Source organism: Plectropomus leopardus, chromosome 8, assembly GCF_008729295.1.
Source record: "Plectropomus leopardus isolate mb chromosome 8, YSFRI_Pleo_2.0, whole genome shotgun sequence".
Lineage (NCBI taxonomy): Eukaryota > Metazoa > Chordata > Actinopteri > Perciformes > Serranidae > Plectropomus > Plectropomus leopardus.
Window position 1 is genome coordinate 28,537,457 of NC_056470.1, and position 16,931 is coordinate 28,554,387.

A 16,931-nucleotide genomic window follows, 5' to 3' on the forward strand; every position below is an offset into this window, starting at 1 on the left:
AAACAGTGTGTGTGTTCCACCTTTTCTCTTTTAGACTGAGGCACACTGAGTAAGGTCGCTCACTCACTTTCCTCCCCCTTGTCGTCTTTTTCCAATCCCCGTCTCTCTCCCACATCTCCCTTCTGTCCCTTCCTCTGATCTGAGCCATATTTAGAGTCACAGGTGCCGGCGATGAAGGAATTCATGTTCGTTTCTGATCTATAATCAGAGGAGGAGGGTTTTGTCGCTGACCTAAGCTAATAGGCCAGTTTGGAGTTGGGCTGAGTCACAGCCAGACAGGGACAATATGGCTCTGCCGTGCGGGTGACTCTTTATTAAATGTGACACTTCATATGACACGCTTGCCTGAGCCTGGATCCGAAGTCGGCTGCAGCCGCTACAGGCAATTAGCAAGGGAGGATCAGCAAGATCTACATTTACAATTCATCATTGCATTTAACACCTACATGAATATGTGCTTCTGTGCAATGACTAAGTCACCCCAGGGGATGATGGGAGGGGGACGGAGAGGCAGACAGCAGAGGACCGGAATCGATAAGGGATTTCGTTAAAGTCTGAATCAATCGCTGACAGGAGGATTGGGACCATAAGAAAACAGATAGCGAGTGAAACCCAATAATAATCGCTGAGATGATTGAGTGTAGAGCAGCGATACTGGATCTACAGCCCACGGACCAAATCTGGTCCCTGACAGGGTGCCAGGCGGCCCCCAGACCCATTTTCTAATTCTCAATTAAGATAAACTGATTCACTCTCTGTATTAATTTTGTACTTTAAATGTAAATAAGGTGCCAGAGCACATTAAAAAAAAGCATCAAAATAGAGCCTGTTCATAAAAAAAAACGTACCAGGAGAAGATCCCCTGTACCCCACCGTCAGAGGACGCCAGGGATGACAACGATTGATGATCGATTGATAGGTTGTTAAGAATTTAATCAAAACATGTTAAATTTAACTGATCAGTCGATGCAGTGCTGTCAGTGTACGCAACATGTTGCTGTGAGCTAAGATTGAGGAAAACAACATTTGTTATTGTCTAAAATAAGCAAAATATTATTTTTTTAAAAAAATAACCATTAATCAATAAAATAATCGTTACCAATAGTTGATTAAAGAAAGTGCTTATGATTTGCAACCCTAAAGGCCCTGACACACGAGGCTGATGGTCATGTGTTGGTCAATGTCGGGCGTCAGTGAGCGTTTGTCGCTCTGGTTTTTGCAGTGTCCCTGGCACCGTTGTTGTCTGTTTTTTGGCACCGTTGTTGTCTGTTTTTTGGTTGTTTTTTTTGTCGGATTCAGTATGTTGAATCAGCGCCAGAGAAAGATTGGGGAGACCCACGGGTGACTGAAGTCTAGGGCTGACCCAAAGGCTTCACAGCTTTGATTGTTGCCATGGTAATCAACATCAGGGAATTTTTTCACTGGGAAAAATTTGCTGCAAGCGACTAATCCTGAATCCATCCTGCTGTTTTCCCTTTATGAATACAGACTACTGCCGCCTGCTGGTACGGAGGGTTACTTCCTCTCGCGCAGAAGCAGAACGTATATGCTGGTTGGCTGTCGGAGTTGCAGCTTTCTGCACACACGACGTGAGGCGGCACAACACTCGGGCTTCAAACCTACCAGATCTTTGATGTTGGTTTGGTGTTTTTGGGCCTGAAGCCCCAAATGTCCTTAAATCCTAGAAACGCCACTGTGTACACCTGACCTGCTGCGACTGGCCCCTGGCCCCCCGCTAATTTGCAAAAGTGGCCCCCAGGCAAGGCAAGTTGAATATCCCTGCTGCAGAGCAATGTTATCATATGCACAAGGACCAAATGGTTTCTGTCACTGAGACCAAGCAACAATATATTTCACTGTGTACTTTTTCACATGAATTGCTGCCTACTCACAAAGCTTAATGCTTCCAGAACAAAAGCTGCGTGTGTGTGTGTGTGTGTACACGCGCGTGGTTAAGTAAAAAGCGAGGACAGATGCACTTGCTGTTTGCCAAAGCTGTGTTTGCAGCACTCTAACTTCAGGTCAGCCTTGAGTTTGGGGGGGTAAAGAAAAAAAACCTCTTCAAAGCAAAGCAGCCTCTACAGTTCAGAGTGAAGAGGAAAAAGAAACACACACTTTTAGCAAACGGTGGGTGGATTTTTCATGCAGAAGGGCTCAGCTGGTCCAGAGAGTTCAGACCCATAACCCCCCTGCTTGGACTCCAGTTTTCCTCAGCATACTACGATGCAACTCCTCCGCAGCTCGCAAAATAGACTGTGATCATAACACAAATCAAACCTTCTGCAGGCAGAAACAGCGTGATGAAACGGACACCTTGAGCACTTATCACTCCACTCATAATCCTCCTGCATATTTCCTCACGGCGGTGTATTAAAAAAAAAAATCCCTTCTTAGGTTTAGACCCATTACTGTGAGGATTATCTCTGATGACTAGAAAGGCTGCGGCTCCATACAGCCTGTCATTATGTGGGCTTAGCACATACAGTAAATGTTCACGCTGGATGTTACGCAGACTGTGGTCACTGCTACAATTTATGCAACCTGGACGAGATCAATGTCGCCACGCTCATCGTTTACTAGTTTTCAAATCTGACAACATGAACATTCGAAATGGCTCCGAGTGTATTTCCTGTTGGAATGTTAAAGGGATAGTTTGGATTTTTTAAAGTGGATTTATATGAGTAACTTATCCATAGTCGCTGTATTACACACAGTGGCACGCCCCCAGTTTGGAGGAGCAGGCTGGGGTCCAACTGAAGCTAAGCAATCTACTGCTGTGTTGAACCCTGAGCAATGATATAACCCAAAAACTAACAAGAAATTTGTAAAAAAAAAAAAATGTAATTTGTAAAAAACAAAAAAAATCCTGAAAAGAAAAAAGAAAAAAAAAAGAAAAAGAAAAACAAATGAAGAATTAACACAATAATATTTTCTCAAGAAAAGAAAAGTAAAAAACAGAAAACACAAGGAAACTACCTCAAGAAAGTTTTTCTGCAACATAACTTTAAATATACAGTTAAGAGAATTATAAATAGACTTTTCAAGTTTCAGCGGTTTGATTGCTAGCGTGTGAAAGCAGCACAAAAAAACTAATGCAGGTGTAAAAGGGTTTTAAAAAAAGTCCCACTTAAAACGATCAATATCAGTTTAAAAGTACTCTGTTATGAGCATATTTTCACTGCTTTACCTTAATGTCACACAGTGATTTCCAATGGTAAACTGAAGCTGTTACATCGCTCTCTTCAAAGCCAAACTCCATTGAGAAAAACAGTGATTTAACATCACTGAACACAGGAGCTGCTGGTGCAGCTTTGACTCCATCAGTTATTTTCTTTTTTGTTATTGTGTGACTTTGGCGTTTAAAGTAATTTGTTCAGTTCACTAAAGTCACACAAAAACACAAACACACAAACCGATCGAAGCAGTTCTCGACCAGGAGCTCCTTTGTTCAGGGAGCTAAAATTGCTGTTTTTGTTAATGGAGTTTGGTGGCTTTGACGAGAGTATGGAACAGGCTCTCCGACAGGAAGGTAAAGCTGTGAAAGTACTCTGGTGCACACTGAGACTGATACTGGTTGTTTTAGCTGGACTCTTTCATGAAGCTAAAATCTGTTTTGTCGCTGTCAACCATCCATAACGTTACACTGCTTAGCTTCTGTATCGGACTCCATCCTGCTTCTCCAAACTGGGGGCGTGCCGACCGACATCTACTGACTATGGATTAGTACTTCAAACAACCCCACTTCAAAAGATCCAAAATATTCCTTAAAAGCTGACAGGAAGTAAACAAGGACCAAAGCTGTTGCCCTGACAACAGAAAAGCAGGTTGAAAGATCAGAAACAGAACTTACTTTCTCCGTAGGGTGGAGCTGGCGTTGGTGTCCGTGCTGTCGGTGCGCTCCAGTCGGTCTCGCTCGGTGGTGTTGGAGCCGCAGGAGAGACCTCGGGTCAACCTGGTGTGGCCCCTCCTCTCCCTGCTGGGCCCTGGAGTTGGGGCCGATGCAGTTGGCGCCTGACCCACAGAGGTGCTACCATTCCCGCTGCCGCCGCCACTGCTGCCATGATGGATAGGTATGGACAGAGGCTGGCTGTGGTTGTGGTTCTGCTCGGGAGTGTCTGAACCAGGCGTCCGTGGGCTGCGGTCCTGCCTCAAGTCCTGGTTCTCTTGGCTGACCCGGTCCAGCTGGCCCTCCAGCTCCTCAATGCGGCGCCGCTGGGTCTCCAGGAGCTTGGCCTGGCTCTCGATGATGTTGTTGAGCTCCAGGAGGTACTCCACAGCCCGGTTAGGGCTCTCTGGGCTGGTCTCCATGGCGGGAGCCCTGCCTCGGGGGGTTTGACCACCGCCAGCCACAGTTTCGACCCCGTGGGGGCCGAGATCCACCCCCCCCACCAGCCCTGATGAGTGGGGGGGAGGGAGGGACCGAGGAAGGCTCTAGTGAGGATTAACTAATGGCTTCAGATGCTCAGAAACAGAAAGTCACAGAGATTTAAAGGTTGATTTCAGGATGACTACATATCCCCAAACCTGAGGGCAAAAACGAGCATTATAGCATCTTAGTGGCCGTTAAAAATATCGCAACGCCATGAAAAAAAGTTGAAAAAGAAGCTGCTGATTGTCTGTTTTCCTGAAGTCATTTTGAAACACCGTGCCAAATCAGCACAATCCAGAGTTTGGGCCATCATGATGAAAAATGAACTCATGAAGCAAAATATACGACGCGGGGGATGACTGTAAGTATCGCCTAAATGAGGCTGAAGGGAGAATTATAATGAAGTTGCTTTAATGGCAAAAAATAGACAAAAATAACAAGCAGAATATGAATTTATCAACTGACCTGTGACACAGGAGCACCTTTTTGTTAATTAAAAACATCTCAAGCGCTCCTCAGCCTCCTGGACATTCAGGGGAGGGGGGGATAGGGGGTGAAGGGGGGGTGATGCTGTTTCTGATCTCCCTCTAATTATCAGACACTGTCAATCATTACATAACACAGAAAATGCTGCTCCCTCCCACGTTGAATATCCCCGCAGTCTATCATGGTCGCTTTCAACCCATGGCTTCATGTGTCTCTACGGCACAGAAAGTAAGCAGAGGAGCTCACTAAGTTCATTTTCGGGGTCCAGATCCTCCCCTCTGCTCCGACTAAAACTACATCCCACTGCCTTTCAATTCAGATTAGTTCCCAAAAGTGCGCGTGTCACTGGGGTTTTGCATCCAAAAATAATGCTTACTTCCACGTCACGATTCATAAACACCGCAGATAAAAACTTGTCACCTCTAAAGGACAAAAAAATACTATCCGGGTTGGTGTTAACTGCCCGAAAGTGTCAATATCTCGAGTCAAACCTTTGAACTGTACTTTGGTGTTTTGCCGCTCTCGGCGCTGATCCTGAATCGGTTAATCGAGTTGTTTCCTACTTATCTGAGTCGGTTTCGGCGGCGGCAGGTCGGTAAATCCATGCGGGAGTGTGGCGGGGAGTCTTCTTTGCGGTGGCGCAGAAACACGCAGAGGTTTCGCTGCTCGAGCGTCTGAACTGCAGCGATGCGTGCGGCTTTTCCTCTGCGCGCGTCACCGTGAAGGAAGACACCGCGAGAGCGGACTTCCGGCCGAGACTTTCAAAGTAAAAGAGTGACTGCGCGAGTGTAGACTGCAAATAATGCACGTGCAGATAAACATTAATGAAAACCCAAGTAGCTGATGAATGGATGAATAAATCAAAGTTTTTTTCATTGCAAAGAAAACAGATCATGAGCCACACTCTACATTTTAAACAATAGCCTTCAAAAAGAGAAAAAGGATTTTTATAATAATAATAATAACAACAATAATAACAATATCTATTTTACTTTATTTCTCTTTTTGTTATCTGAGTATTAAATTTCCTTATTATTATTATTAAAAAGAGAAAAAAGGACAAATAGATATTGTTATTATTATTATGGTTTTGATTAATTTGAATAATTGTCATTCATGTCTACATTCAAAACTAGAGTATCCTTCATATCAGTTAAACAATCCAAAAACAATAAAAAATGTAGAAGCTTTTCCAGTTATTTATTTATTTATTTATTTGTACAGCAGAATATTTTGCTGAGCCATTTCATGGAAATTTGACATCATCATACTTTGTGCAATCACCTACACCTGTTTTGTACACTTAAAGATGTAATATAAAATGGTCATTTTTCATCTTCATTTAAGGTGCAAGTTCGGGGTTTTGCTCCACATGTGTGAGGGTTAACATTAAATTTCAGATTAATTATTGGGTAAATAGATGGATAAAAAATATACAGAGGAATACGACAGTTTTTCAGTTTTTAGTGTTTGTTTTTTTGACCTTTTTTGTAACAAACAACAGTAAACAGGTGGCACATTGTATGGTAGCCTTGGCCAATGTATGAATATGTGTGTGAATACTTGAATGTGACATGTAGTATAAAAGCGCTTTAAGTGGTTGGAAGACGAGAAAGGCACTTTACAAGTCTAAATCCTATTACTACAGCTTAGACCTTTGACCTTACCAAACAATGGAAAAGTATTTTGTTAAAGTAAAATCAAGAAAAAAATGCTGCATATAGAATGGCTTTGTTTATCTCCAAAGTTCTATATGTTTTATATGCAAAAAAATATTGTCAAGCCAATTTTATTTCATATCATAAATCAAAAATATGCATCAAGGGGCTTTACAATCTGCACAACATATTACAACCTCTGTCCTACGATCCTTGCTTTGGGTAAAATAAAAAGGTTGCCCTCTTTGCTTAAAAACTTCCTAGGCACTGGTGTCCCACTGCATGCAGCTGTTTCCATGCAAATTATTGCTTACCTTGTGGAATAAAGACTATCATCTAGTGTACGGATTTTATTTTGAAGGTACAACAAGAGTCTCGTTTTGAACATTTGTTTGTAGCTTTGCACACTTCAGGGACCCTGTTGAGCGCCTGTGAATGTGGAGTGCACATGTAGAAAACTACTGCAATGCAATGCGTGTAAAACAGCAAAAAGCGGCGCATTTAACATCTGCATCCAATCTATATTTATTGATCTGAAGTCATCGGAATAGTTTAGATCTACTTGTTTAATGTGACTCGACGTGATGTGAGTGCAGCTGAAGCAGCGCTGCTATTACTGCGGTGATTTTTTTTTTTTTTTTTTTTTGACGTCTGAGCTGACATGAACAGAAGGATGCGGCTTAGGACAACATGGGAGAGAGGCTGGCCTCGCAGCGATGTTATTTTTAGTGGCGGTACTTAAGTGCTCATATCTGAGCAGAGACACTGGCTATAAATTCACCCGCTTCCTCTCGCGCTCTCTCTGTAATATAAGAGCTCGCACAGGTGAGCCGGCCCTGCTGAACACTATAGAAACACTAATATTAGACTGAGTGGTGAGCGTGCATGGGAAATGTAAAATCCATGTTCTCGCAAAAAGCTGGTTTAATAATTGATCTGTGGCGAGTGATCAGAATTTAAGAGCAATGATAGAGTTTTAAATTCTCATTCTCACACGCACATTTCACCCTTTTTGGGAATATAAAGCCTATTTTATAGAATATTTAAAATTTCTAACACACATATACCTTCATCGCATCTCTTCTAAACACACTGTAGCCCAGCACTTTGCTGCCATCTGCTGTCCATTGCTGTTTCTCTCCTGCAGTGTGAAGCAATAAAAAAATGACCACCGAGGAAATTGGTTCAGCAGTTTATTTGCAGTTTTATTAGAATGTGTTTACAGTTCAGCCATATAATCCCCCTTAGGAAATGAAAGTCTAAAAAAAGAACATTAGCAAACATTATAAAATAAGTCGGCTACCAAGCTACTCTGTGTGGTCACTGGTTAGGGGGGTGTTGGTTCGGTCACTGCGTTGCCATTTTTGGGCAACACAGTGATGCAAACTAATGGGCAGGGCACACCAAGCATCTTCAGTTCTGTGGTTTGGGTACAAATGAAGGACTTCACTCATAGCACTGATATGATTATGGACTGGTAACAAACATCTGTAACAGTCTGCGTCCTCTGAGGGACTGTTCGTTGTTTATAAGAGGAGGGGGGTGGCTGGGGGTTCATTTTTTTTTCATCTTGACCCTCCCCGGAGCTACCAAAATTTTTCCATGAGCCTCCCTGAGTGAACTGGGGGAAAACACATGACCCTCCCTCTATTCTATGATGCAAGACGTATTGTTTCGGTGAAATTTTAAATGAGACAGGTGGAATGAAGCGATTATGATGAAATATCATTATTTTTTAACTTAGATTTGTTTATTTTTGCTGAAGAAGCCAACAAATTTTCAGCCAAACTCGTCAAATATCGCCGCTTGGTATCTACATATGACGCGTTCAGTATCCTCCTGCGTCTGTTGTTGACGTTCCGGGACAGGACGTTAATGTTAACTGCATTTGTCTTTTCAAAATGTACTGCTGTTTTCACACAGGATTTTTTTTTTTTTTTTTAATAAACGTACAATATTGGTGAAATACCTTTTTATTTACGTTTATTTCCTTACGCAACAAAAGTATGTGTTAAGGTTTTGGAAAAAACATCATAGTTTGGCTGAAAATTTAAACAGGAAGCGAATTGCGGGCTCCCGGGTGAAAGTCCGGGGTTTGTTGGACCCCTCCTGCCGCCCTACATAGTTTTATCAGCTCTTTATTTTATGTCATTACCGAGAGCGTTTTAAACTGACACGGTCTGGTGGCAGATCATACAGCCACGACAGGTGCTGGTCAGCTGCATTATAAACTGACCCTGCCCAACGGAGTATCATACTGCCACAGAAGATGTCTGTCAGTCTGCCAATTTATAAAATGACGGTGCCTGGCAGCATATCATACCGCCGAAACAGGTGACTTTTTGCATCCGTTTCTGAAGCTAAAATCACTGACGAAGTGGCTGTATTTGACAACTTTGGCATGAGAACTGGCTGTCATCGTTCAAATACTGACGGAAATTTAAAAAACCTAGTAATCATTTTTGCTTTTGCCTCTTCTTGCTATGATAAATGGTGTAATTTTAGTGACACGTGCCTTTGAAGCTTGCCAGTGGGTTTCTAGGTTCAGAGGATATCTAAAATTGATTAAAAAAAAACACAAGTGCAACCATATAAATTTATATGTCTCTCCCCTAAGCCAAAGTAAAAGTGCTTAAAAAATATTTGACATGCCTCCCCCATTTTGCATCCCCCTCTCATAAATAAGAAACAGTCCTCAATGCTGCCATAACATTTAAATAATATGAATCCACTGTGTTATGAAAATGATGTGAAGTCACTTTGTAGCTTTTCTTCCTAATGGCTTATCTAGAGCAAAGTATCTGAAAACCTGAGTATTTCAAAAAAGATTGTTTCATAGAAAAATAACATCTCACAGTATCCATTCAGCCTGGCTTTTTCTTATCATCACAGAATTTTTTAAAAAAGAGAGCAAAACAAAATGATGTGCTATTTTGCCATCTTCAACACTGAGCGCAGATTCTGCAGAGGCTTATGATTATTGTTATTGTGGATTTACAGTAAGGGCCTTTTCTATCTGTTTTTTTTGGCTTAACTGAAATTACTAAACGGCCCGCCCTGCTCTCGCATCAGAGACCTCAGAGCGAGGGGGTTTTCACAGTAAGAAAAATCAGTGGTTAGGATAAAGTGGTTTATGTTACCAAGGCAACTGTACGTGGCACGATGGGCACAGCACTCTCTAGAATCTAGATAGTGTTTTTGTTCTGACCCCACATACACAATAATAACAGTACTGGAAATATGCACACCGAATATGCATATTTTTGGCATCTTTTGCTGACTTCAGTAGGGTACAACATTGAGTATCCTAATCCACACTCAAGCAGCATATTACAAAACATTCATTTATGAACAGGGAAGGTACAATATAGTCTGTGTTTACATTTTGAGCCATCACAAAAAGCTATATACCAATAATTTCATCACACATAAATAAATATTATGGGTAGCTGTTGTATGTAATATATAGATATACTGCATATATTCATATATAGAGAGATTTATGATGTATTACAGCACAGTAATACAAATCAGGGCTTGGCTCCAGTTAGTATTTACAAGAGTATTTCTCTACAAATATTTACAGATTATAGAGTCACACCTGCTGTTAAAAGGGGATTTGCATTATCACAATCAAATATTCAGTTACATGGAACGACATTACAAGTGTCCACACAGGACAAAGAGGATTTTGTACAAACACGGTTTCCTCTCAGACCAGATCGACGTGGTGCGGTGGGAATGGATGGCTGATAGTCTCGGACTGTTGCATTATTATTGCTTATCATCATGAGGTATAAGTGAATGTCTATGCAGTTTTTGTACAGTAAGAGGGGAGAGGATTACTCTGCTAAAGTAGCGTGGAGACAGGTATGCAGAGAGGTGAGTGAGAGATAGGAAGAAGTAGGTTAAAACCAAGGTGTCCGAAATACCTTGTTGTGGTGGAAACGTTGATCACATCTACGGCAAAGAGAGGAGTGAGACATAACGAGAGCAGCAGAAAAAACAGACAGTGTTATTGTTGTTTCACCAGCTAAACATACAGAACTTTACCATGTTGGTGTCATTTACAAGTTACGACACTAAACGTCAGCCCGAGGTCAGCTGTAAAAAGGCACAAAGAATATGACTTCATACTGTAGATATCAAAGTGACTGAGAGAAAATGTTGGTAGTGTGGGTAGCTGCAGAAAAACAAGTCGAGGTCGAACAATGCGAGACTGACAGAAGCCCATACTGTATCTTTCAGCTGCTGCACGCTCTGCTTCCTGTTTAAGGAGCAGTGTGTAAGATTTAGGGGGATTTAGTGGCATCTGGTGGTGAGGATTTCAGATTGCAAGCAGCTGAAACTCCTCCCGGTTAGAAATCCCTTAGTGTTCATTGTTCAGGAGCTTTTGAGCCGAGAGGTCTCTTCCTCTCCAAAACAAATGGATCAGTGGATTAAAACCGGTAAAATCACTGAATCTGAGTTTTATGTTACAAACAAATCAGTGTTTCTCCGACGCCTTTTTCAATTGGGCCGCGAGGCAAGCACCTGCTACTGTGTGCTCAACTTCTCTGACACACATGAAGGAGGTTTCTATTGTGAGCTGAATTACAAATATCCTCCTCTCCAAAACAAATGAACCTGGTGATTAAACTCGTAAAAACAGAGTAATTTTCTCCAATGCTGTTCAGCTCATCTGAGACGTGCCGTTAGTCCAGCACATGCTAATGCGTGCTCGCCATTTTTCTCTGATAACTTAAGATCCAGACATCCACAATGTCTTTAAATGATAAACAGAGGCCTCTTCCTGACCAAAACTAACAAATATGGGGGTTTAATGCTTTGAAATCCTTTGAAACTGTGCTGTATTTTGTAGGTGCCTTTCACAAGCTATTTAACCCTTTGAAACCTGAGCAATTTCGTTTTGAAAACATTTGGGAGAAAAAGGTAACGGCAACATTGGCAAGAAATGTCCCACAACTTCAAGAAATTAGCAAAAGGTGACAAGAAAATGACCTAAAAATCAATTTTAAAAAGAGGGGAAGATTATTAGAAAACTGTTTAAAAACTAGGGGGAAATGTCCAGGAAACTATGATTATAATACATTTACATTTATATCATCTATGTTACAGAAAAAATATAATTAAATATATAAAATAAATAATTTTTTTGGTAATTTATTTATTTGTTTGGTTTTTAAAACTTTTTTCCATTTATTTTCAGGCAATTCTTTTGTAACTTTTTAACTAATTTATACTCATTTTTGGGCTTTGTTTTGTCAGTTGCATGTTGCCTTCTCCCCATGTTTTTGAAAAAATCAAATCAATTTTCTCAGGTTTCAAGGGGTTAAACTAGTAAAACCACTGAATAAAGCAGTTTCACATGAAAAATTAGTGTTTTTTTTCAAAGCTGCTAAATACAATGTAATGCATTAAAATTCATACATATCCAACTTAACACTGAGCAACTAATACATGTATAACCCACATATTTTGGAAGGTTGCAATCACCTCATCACTGTGCTGATTGGAGTGAAGAGGGGAGCGATAAGGTGGCAGGCTGGGTTGGTGAACGGGTCACAAAATACAGGAATTTCCCACAGAAGACCAATGTTCAGAGCCATGTGAAGTGTAAGTGAACTCTGACATATTTTAAGGTACGTCCTTGCCATGTTTCTTACACCTAAACTCAGTAACTTTAGGTTAATTATGCAAATTTAGGTTAAGAATGTAATGTCGCAAAAAAACGCAGGATATCATACGAACTGCTGTATGAGGATATGTTGTGTTCTAGATAAACAAAAACATATTCTTATTTTCAGCTGATTATACACTAAAGTAAGCGTAGTTATCATCCATTTCTGCCAGCATATCCCCTAAATCCTACACACTAGATTTTAAAAGTCAAGAGACAGCACTTCCTCCTCCCTTCCCTGTCCGACTCCCGGGGCGCCTGTTCCCCCCTACAGCCTGAGCCACCCTCTGCTGGCTGGGTTTGAGCCAAGGGCCTGGGAGCACAGCAGCCCTGCGCCCGCCAGCCTCAGTGGCGGCCAGAGAAAGGCCTGAGATGCTGGCAGCGGACACACTGCCGTCAGATTGGCTGCCTCCAGATTCTGACTCATCGTCCCCCAGCTGCTCTACGGACAGTGAGGAGGTGAGGAAGGTGAAAGGCTTCCTCTGTGACACCGGATCTGTCACGACAATGCTGGGTAAAGGCCCCTCGACGCGCTCGCTCTGAGCATCGTCGTCTTCCTGACCCTCAATCGGCTCTCTATTTTCACAGACATCGTCCAATAACCTCTCCGGCTCCTCCTCCAGCTCTGTCTCCTTCCTCAGTTCCCTGTACTCTGCTGCCATGTCCCAGTTTTCATCGTTCTCCTCCTCCCAGTTCTGTTTGGGTCTGGGAAGCTTTTGTGTGGGACTTGGAATAGGTAACACAACATCGTCTTCACTCTCCTCTCTCTCTAAACTCACTCTCTCCTCCACCTCCTCCACTTTTTCCTCCACAGCAGGTGCCTCCTGCTCCTGCTCGTTCTCTTCCTCCTCTGGCTCTTCCTCCTCTGCCTTCCTCACCCTCTCCTCACTTCTACTTTTCCTTTTGCTCCTCCCTCTCTCCCTTTTCCTTCCCCTCACTGTTCCTCTTTCTGCGTCACTATCATCAGAATTCCTGAGGGCGTCTCTGGGTAAACTCTGAGACCCTTTCTTTCTCCTCCTCCTCCTCCTGTCCTTGGACTCTCGAGACCTCTTTTCCAGCTCAGGGACGGGGCTTTGTAAACCAGAGTGTCCTCCTCCCTCTGAGCCCCGTCTTCTTCTTCTCCTCTCCGTCCCTTTTTCTTTCTCGCGTCCATTTGAAGACCTGCTTCTCCTCTTCTGCTTGGAGCTGCGCCCCTTCCGCCCGGTGGAGTCTACTGCAGCCACACCCTGCTCCTTGGGGTGATGCAGGAGGGAGGGGGAGGTGATTCTGTGCTCACGGCCTGGACACACAGGACATGGAGAGAGGAGGAGAAACAGGAAAGTAAAAGAAAAGAAGAGAAAAATCTCTGGCAGAGAGCATTATGTAATCTGTTATTAAAGAGCTCCTAAATCCAGAAAGTAATTTCGTTTTGTGTTTTTTGTTTGTGCATTAGCTCAGCTTGTGAAAAACACATGCTCATATTTAGTGCAACCTTCAGTTAGAAATGCAACACATTATCAGTTTGAGGGAAACGAAATTGGGCAAGAAATCAGTATAATATTAACATATAGCCTACATTATTACTTAAAGGGACAGTTCACCCCAAAATCAGAAATACACATTTTTCTTCTTACTTATAGTTCTGTTTGTCACTCGAGATTATTTTGGTGTGAGTGGTGAGTGTTGGAGATATCAGCTGTACAGATGTCTGCCTTCTCTCCAGTATAATGAAACTAGATGATACTCAGCTTGTGGTGCTCAAAGCACCAAAAAATACATACATTTAAAACTCAATAGCAACGTCTCTTTCCAGAAATCATGACCCAGTTACTCAATATAATCAACAGACCCTGTTGTGAGCAGTTTCAGTGAAGGAATATTTTCTTTTTACCAAACTACACCCACCAAGGAAGAGAGCATCTACTGCAAGCTCATCTAGCACCACTGAGTTGGCAAATGTTACAGCTCAGCCGAAAATGACAACATTAATATTTACATCTCATGCAGTCACGGGCATGAGCCTCTCATCATGAGTAGATGTACACTTCCTTCTGTGCGGTGATGCAGTTGGTGGGTGTCGTTTGGTGGAGAGAAATTATGCTGCCTTCAAATGGATTTCGTGAGTTTGTGGTTGCGACATGGGAAGTTGTGTCAACGATATGACTGGCATTCGCATGGTTAAGTTGTGAAAACACTGCAGGCAATGGCAACAATGATCTGGAGGCCAACAAGGTTTACAATTTAGCAAGCTACCATGAGGCAGGAAATGAAAAAGCATAATGACACAGGAAAAAGCTGAGGGAGTTGGCTTGAAACATTTTACAGCATTAAAATCATTTTAAGGAGCCACTTGGGGTGCAGATCTATTTGTTTCCACTATTATAGTGGAATATACATATATATATACATATATATATTTCTTTGATCGAGCACCCACTCCATTGTCTTTTTTAAAATTATTTTTACTGTCATTGGAAATATTAACATTTTCCTCAGACATGTTATAAAGTTAGAAAGATATACTCTAAATGACTAAAATTACAATATATTTAACTCACTATCCAACGACAAATCGATGACTTTGCAGAAAATCTCAATTTCAAAGGTTGTGAATGGCACATGAGCCATAGTGTCTACATGAAACTGCTCACAACAGGTTCTGTGGATTATCTTGAGTAACCAGGTCATGATTTCTGGAAAGAGACATTGCTGTTTTTTTAATGGATTTTTTGTGCTTTGAAAACCATAAGCTGGGTGACATCTAGTTCCATTATATTCAAGAGATGGCAGACATCTCTAGATCAGTTTAATCTAGATTAATCAATAGCACTACAGTCAGGAGGAAAAATATATTTGATTTTGAGGTGTAGTGCCCCTTTAAGTTGATAATCAAGATTATCTTATAAAAGAGAGGTCCGACACACAGGCTGTAAGGTATCTTTCACTACGAGCGGAGACAGCAGTGGTGACTGAGTAGAGGAATGTAGAGAGACAGAAAATGGGAGGACTAACAGGAACCATTACCAACCGCGTATTCTCTGTCCGTCCAATGACATAGAAGCAAGGCTCGCCTAGCTTGGAGTTGGTCATACATAGAGACAAACTGGAGAGCTCCACTGAGAGAGAGAAAAGAAAGGAAGGAGTGGAGCAGAGAGGAGAGAAATGTTTGGAAGAAAGAGAAAACCAAGACGGGCCAAATCCCGAGAGGAGTTGTAGTGCGGGAATGTTCAAAGAAAAAAAAATAAAAGGATCGTATGGGTTAAAAGGGAAAAAGACAGAGAAAAGAGGAAGAAAGTATGTTAGTTGAATCAGTCCCACAGGAAAAAAGAGGAAAGGAGATTACACACCCAAAACAAATGCATTGCATGCAAAAGACATGAAGTTTTTTTTACATTTTATACTTAAAATCTTGTATATTTCCATGCATAGATTTTCCCCGTAAAGACATGGTGTTAAAATCCCTGAACAGTTCCTGAATCCTCCTGCCGTGGCTCACCATAGTCGGGCACGTAGCCGTTCCCTCTCTTGAGCACCAGGTGGATGCGGTGGCCTCCTCTGCGGATCTGCTCCACCGCCTGGCTGTGGGTCATCCCTGCTGTACTGTCACCATTGATCTCCACAAGCTGATCGCTGACCTGCAGCCACAAACACGACATCCACCCAATTACTTTAAATACCTCACCTATTATCTATTAAAATAACAGAGTAGCCACTAAGATACAGCAGACGTTTTGGCTTATCATGGCACGAAATGCAAAGATGTTACATGAACAATGGCTCTGTCCCAGTAAGCCATGACGGTGTGACAGTGAGTGAGCGTGCACAATAACAAAATGTCATGCTGAATTATTCGCTTTATGATGCCAAGTCAGTGTCAATCAAATCACATCCACACAGTCCTGATAAAAAAATAGCTGTTAAAGTACTTATTTTCATTATGTAATACCTAATCGTGTTTTTTTTTCCCGAAACTGGTATTTTTTTTGTTGTTCAATATTTAATATCATTGAGAAAAACTAGATTTTTAACCAAGTTTTTAGGGATCTTAAGTGCCTTGCTTTAACTGAAACGTTTACTAAAAGACACAGAAAAGCAGAATACAGGAACATAGTTTTTCTTACTTATAAGTACACAGTCTGTCATTAATCAGTGCTGTGAATTATTCATAAGAAAAGTCTGAGCAAGTGTACGACCGCACATGCTCACATACAGCAGTGCAAATAATAACGCTGAGATGATGATAGATTATACACTTAGATACAGAGGATAAAACAGATTTTCTTATTTCTGTAAACTAAAGGTAATACAACAGAGTTTTGCCTCTGGTCATGTTCAGATCAGCTGTAAGTCTAAAGGAGTAAAACATCATGCTCTGCTGCTTCCTTATACTGAATAAACACCAAGTAGTGGCAAACTGCAGCCTGAGGCGAGCTACGAAGTCTACTTAAAGATGCAGTTTTATTCAGCAGTGACGTGTGGCCAAACTAAAGGTTGGGGATTGCTTTAGTGGCAAATGCAACCAAAGAGCAGCAGTCAATCAGTAAACAGAGTCCCGTGACTCCTGTGACATGTTGAGTATGTTACAAAGAACTTTGTTCTGCCTGAAACACATGAACACGCCTGATGGCCGCAAAAAAATGTATTTAGTGCTGCGCGTCGCAGCTGCTTGGTGTGTTTCTGGCATGAGATGCAACGGTTCATCTCTCTGGCTGATAAGACGGGAGCTCGCTGCCTCTGTCCCCAAAGCAATCAAAGCTGG

The 16,931-nt window shown here is 41.8% G+C and overlaps 2 protein-coding genes across 2 annotated transcripts in view; both read right to left on the minus strand.

Annotated features, from left to right (window-relative positions):
• iqsec2b (IQ motif and Sec7 domain ArfGEF 2b) overlaps positions 1–5,535 on the minus strand; it is a 42,819-nt gene extending 37,284 nt beyond the window's left edge. The window contains 1 exon segment of the mRNA XM_042491161.1: positions 3,851–5,535. Coding sequence (XP_042347095.1) covers positions 3,851–4,308 — 458 coding nt within the window. The 5' untranslated portion in view covers positions 4,309–5,535.
• A 7,868-nt stretch (positions 5,536–13,403) lies between these two features.
• LOC121947202 (membrane-associated guanylate kinase, WW and PDZ domain-containing protein 2) overlaps positions 13,404–16,931 on the minus strand; it is a 53,138-nt gene continuing 49,610 nt past the window's right edge. Inside the window, exons 16-18 of the mRNA XM_042492139.1 lie at positions 15,669–15,807; positions 15,185–15,288; positions 13,404–13,472 (exon numbers count right to left, since the gene is read on the minus strand). Coding sequence (XP_042348073.1) covers positions 13,404–13,472; positions 15,185–15,288; positions 15,669–15,807 — 312 coding nt within the window. The remainder of the gene's footprint in view (positions 13,473–15,184; positions 15,289–15,668; positions 15,808–16,931) is intronic.